General features: G+C 56.6%; 1 protein-coding gene across 6 annotated transcripts; it reads left to right on the forward strand.

Annotated features, from left to right (window-relative positions):
• Positions 1-273: 273 nt before the first annotated feature.
• Positions 274-3340, forward strand: NXT1 (nuclear transport factor 2 like export factor 1). 6 transcript variants are annotated; one of them, XM_007191875.2, is made up of 3 exons: positions 274-596; positions 999-1250; positions 1795-3340. In XM_007191875.2, exon 3 carries the CDS (start codon positions 2629-2631, stop codon positions 3157-3159), a length of 531 nt encoding a protein of 176 aa, XP_007191937.1. In that variant the 5' UTR covers positions 274-596; positions 999-1250; positions 1795-2628; the 3' UTR covers positions 3160-3340. The 6 variants fall into 6 exon arrangements, with proteins under 6 accessions (XP_007191937.1, XP_007191938.1, XP_007191940.1 ...); XM_007191876.2 differs by having other exon boundaries at positions 2476-3340; XM_007191878.2 differs by having other exon boundaries at positions 2678-3340.
• Positions 3341-4115: the final 775 nt, after the last annotated feature.

The raw sequence follows: 4115 nt of genomic DNA on the forward strand, positions 1-4115 counted from the left end.
ATGCCCGGCGGCTTTCGCGCAGCCGCGAGACAGCCCCGCCCCGAGAGTCGGGGACGGGACTTGCGGAGCTTCGTCCAATCAGAGGCCCCACCTAAAGTCGGGCCGGAGTCTGTGACCCAGATTGACCAATGAAGACTCGAGCGCGGATTTGCCGTGGTCTTCTGGGAAAGCGTCTCTCCCGGAAGCCCCCCTCGCCTCTGCCACACCTGGGCGGGACTAGCCTGCGGTCCGCCGTCCCACTGGCTGGCACAGCTGCCCGTCACGGGGCGGGGGCGGAGGCCGGGGACCCGCGTCTGCGCGGAGCTGGTGGGCCGCGCGCGGGAACCCGCGGAGGCGCCGACCGGACCAGGCGGGTCCTGGGAGGAAGGGGTTCGTTGGAGGCGGCTCTTCCTGCGCCGCCTCGGGCGAGCAGCGGTGGAGCGCGGAGCCTCGGCGGACCCGGCCCAAAAGTCCGTTGTGCCGCGGCCCGCGTGACCGGAGTCTCCCACGCCGGCCTGCGCCGACCCGGTTCGTTTCGCCCACGCCTACCCGGCTGACTGAGGCCCACGCTGTCCAGCGCTGACTAGGGCTGCCACCCCGCTGTCACTCCCGCGCAGGTAGGTGCCCCACGCAGGTCGGTGCCCCCCACTCAGGTAGGTGCCCCCCACCCAGCGCAGGTAGGTGCCCTCCGGGCAGGTAGGTAATCCCGTGCAGGTGAGTACCTCCTGCTCAAGTAGGTGACCCCCGCGCAGATGGATGACCCCCGCGTAGGTAGGTGACCCCCGCAGGTCGGTGCCCCCGACTCAGTTAAGTGATCCCCTCCCAGCGCAGGTAGGTGATCTCTTTGCAGGTAGGTGACCCCGTGCAGATAAGTGCTCCCTGCTCAAGTAGGTGACCCCCGCGTAGGTCGGCACCCCTCAGCTCAGGTAGGTGGCCCCCGCGTGGTGGGGATGCCGGCTGGTCCCGCAGCGGGTCTTGGGCCGATCGCAGCCCCGCAGGAACGACCTCCCTCCCTGCAGACGCCCGGGCGGGCAGCTGGGTGAGCTGCGTTTGCAAGGCGGAGGCCCGAGGTGCTGGGGAATCGCGTGGACGCCGGTTGATGGGGAGTCCAGCGAGGGAGACAGGCCCGCAGGGAGAAATGACAAACTGGCTGTCCCGGAACCTTGAGCCCCAGACTGGACCCCAGAAGGGCAGGAGCCAGTGAGAGGACCGCGTCGTCCCGGCAACAAGTTCTTGTAGTGACAGATCAGGGGTGTGACCTCCGTCCACACGTGAGTTTTCTTTTCTCATTAGCGAAGTTGTTACAGTAACACCCTCATTTGGTCTCGGTGACCATTAAAGGACGTGGTGTACGAATGTAAAGCGCTAGGAAATAGGAGCTTGGAGTGAGTGTTTGCGAGGCTGGACTTGAGGTCCCCGAGGGGGTGGCAGGACCCCGCATCAGCGCTCGGTACCCAGCGCTGCTTTCTAGGTGGTAGCTCCCGCCCAGCCTGGCTAGTTCTCTCCTGGAGGCTCAGGCCTACACCTTCCTCCGCCCTGAAGAGTGCCTGACTCCTTCCCAACCCTGCCTGGGATTTTTTATCTCTTTCATAAGATAATTTTTTTTTTAAAGTTGTTGAAATTTAAAAAAATATTCAGTATTTAAGTTTGTAAATCTAAACCTATCCACTATTTTAGTAATGTTGTTCTCTGTTGGATTTTTGTTTAGTGAAATATTTTAATCGTGCAAAAAAGAATACAGCTATCATAGTTGTACCATACCCTGAAAAAAGATAATAATAATTTTTCTTTGTGCTTTTGGACCTTTTTTTTAAGGAAATGTGACATTTCGGCTACAGTTGAAATTCTTCCTTGCTGCCGCCATCCTGCACCCCATAGAAATTCTTCCACCTGGCCTGTCTTTCCTCGGCTCACGGGGCTCCCCTGTGCTCCCAGGAGCTCGGCACCAGCTTAGCTTCTCATTCCAGTCAGCGCCAGCTTAGCTTCTTAGAGCCCGTCATGAGGACTGTGGCCACCATGTTGGTCCCGTCCTGTCCTCACGGCATTTGTTCTCTTACCCTCTTAGGAAACCTGCCTTCTCCCTCCCAGACCCTGTAGGTGAGCTGAGGATAGACTGATTGGCCTTTGTTGGGCCACTGTTCCCTTCCCCAGGGTGCAGCGTCTTTACCCGCTTCTCTAATTTTTTTTTTTGGCCATACCGCGAGGCATGTGGGATTTTAGTTCCCCGACCGGGGATTGAACCCGTGCCCCCTGCAGTGGAAGCTTGGAGCCCTAACCACTGGACCACCAGGAAGGTCCCTTTACCCGCTTCTCTAGGGCAGTCACAGCTGTTCCATGCTTCCAGGAAAAAGCGGCCTCCCACTATCAGATGTACTACAGCTTACGAAACGAAACCGTTAAAATTCATAGTAATAGCTACCATTGCGGACCATGTGGGTCTCAGGCTTTTTAACTAAGCACGTGGTGTACACGGCTTCTTTTCATCCAACACTGCAGTTATGCACAGCTGGGGATGGTCCCGTTTAAAGTGAGCGAACTGAGGCCTAGTCAGACCAGGCGTCAGCAACAGTGTGTGCCTAGAATCATCTCCACCATGTGTAGTCGTTCTGCCACCAACAGAGGAGGAGGAGTATTCATTTGTCCGGCAGGATGGACAATGGCATTCACACAGGGTCTCTTCCACCTTGCCGCCCCACAGCCCAGCTCCCCCAGGTACAGGAAGCACCTGGGTGGAGGCCTTCCTCAGCGGGGCCAGAGATGGCGTCCGTGGACTTCAAGACCTACGTGGACCAGGCCTGCCGCGCCGCTGAGGAGTTCGTGAACGTGTACTACACCACCATGGACAAGAGGCGGCGGCTGCTGTCCCGCCTGTACATGGGCACGGCCACGTTGGTGTGGAACGGCAACGCCGTTTCGGGACAAGAGTCCTTGAGTGAGTTTTTTGAGATGCTGCCTTCTAGTGAGTTCCAAATCAACGTGGTAGACTGCCAGCCTGTTCACGATGAAGCCACCCCGAGCCAGACCACGGTCCTCGTGGTGATCTGTGGGACGGTGAAGTTTGAGGGCAACAAACAGCGGGACTTCAACCAGAACTTCATCCTGACAGCCCAGGCCTCGCCCAGCAACACGGTGTGGAAGATTGCCAGCGACTGCTTCCGCTTCCAGGACTGGGCCTGCTAGTGGCGTGGGGAGACACCCCCAGACTGAACTCTGTGCTCCCTCGAGTCCCAGGGGCCCTTTTCACGGCGTACACTTGTCATAGCTGCCTTTTCAAAGTAGTAAAATTCTCTATTTTTCTACTTGCCCAGTAGAGACCCTGTCTCTGGAAATTCTGATGAATAAAATGATAATATGAATGTTGCTTCTTTTCCCTCACCTGATGTGTTTGGTAGGTTTTGGAGAGGGGGAGCAAGAGAAGGAGGGTTAAAGGCAACAAGCTCAGCAGAAGGCACTGCAGGGGCTGAGGTCCAGGGCCGAGCACCTGCCCCAGGCACAGGTGTGCACACAGGTGTACGGGAGCCGGGCTCACAGCCTGCGCACACAGGAATCCGTTGGGACACTTTGAAAACTCACCAGGCTGCACATCCCGGACCAACTACTTCTGAATATCTGAGGGTGGGCCTGGCATTGGCATTTTACAAAAACAACCTAGCTGTCCATTAAGACACTTTAGAGCACATCAGAATCCCCTAACGAGGTGCTGGGCCCTCCCTTAGCACCTGTGCTGGGAGTTACATGGATGAGAACAGGTGAGATACCTGGAGTTAGCTAATAATTGCTTGTAAATGAAGCAGCTACATTGACTACTCCCTTACGAAGAGAAGGAGGAGAACTGCTTTTAAGAGGAAGAAGTACTGAGGTGGGGCTGGGGGGCATCAGAATTGGATGCTGGTTTTATTGACCCTGAGGACCAACTCTAACTACATTTCTCCAAAGTAAAGAAAGAGAAGAAAACTAGAAGTTTCCATCATCCTTTGATTAATAGATGAGATCTTGTGGACACGTGGCTTCCCCAGGTAAATCTGTGACAAAAGGTCGGGCTAGGGGTGCGGGTTAGGATTAGGAAAGGGGGAATTTGATGTGTAGGCTGCACAGATAGCAGGGACCTCTAGCCTGGGGCCGTGGCGTCCACTGGG

This window comes from Balaenoptera acutorostrata, chromosome 15 (assembly GCF_949987535.1).
Source record: "Balaenoptera acutorostrata chromosome 15, mBalAcu1.1, whole genome shotgun sequence".
NCBI classification, from domain to species: Eukaryota; Metazoa; Chordata; class Mammalia; order Artiodactyla; family Balaenopteridae; genus Balaenoptera; species Balaenoptera acutorostrata.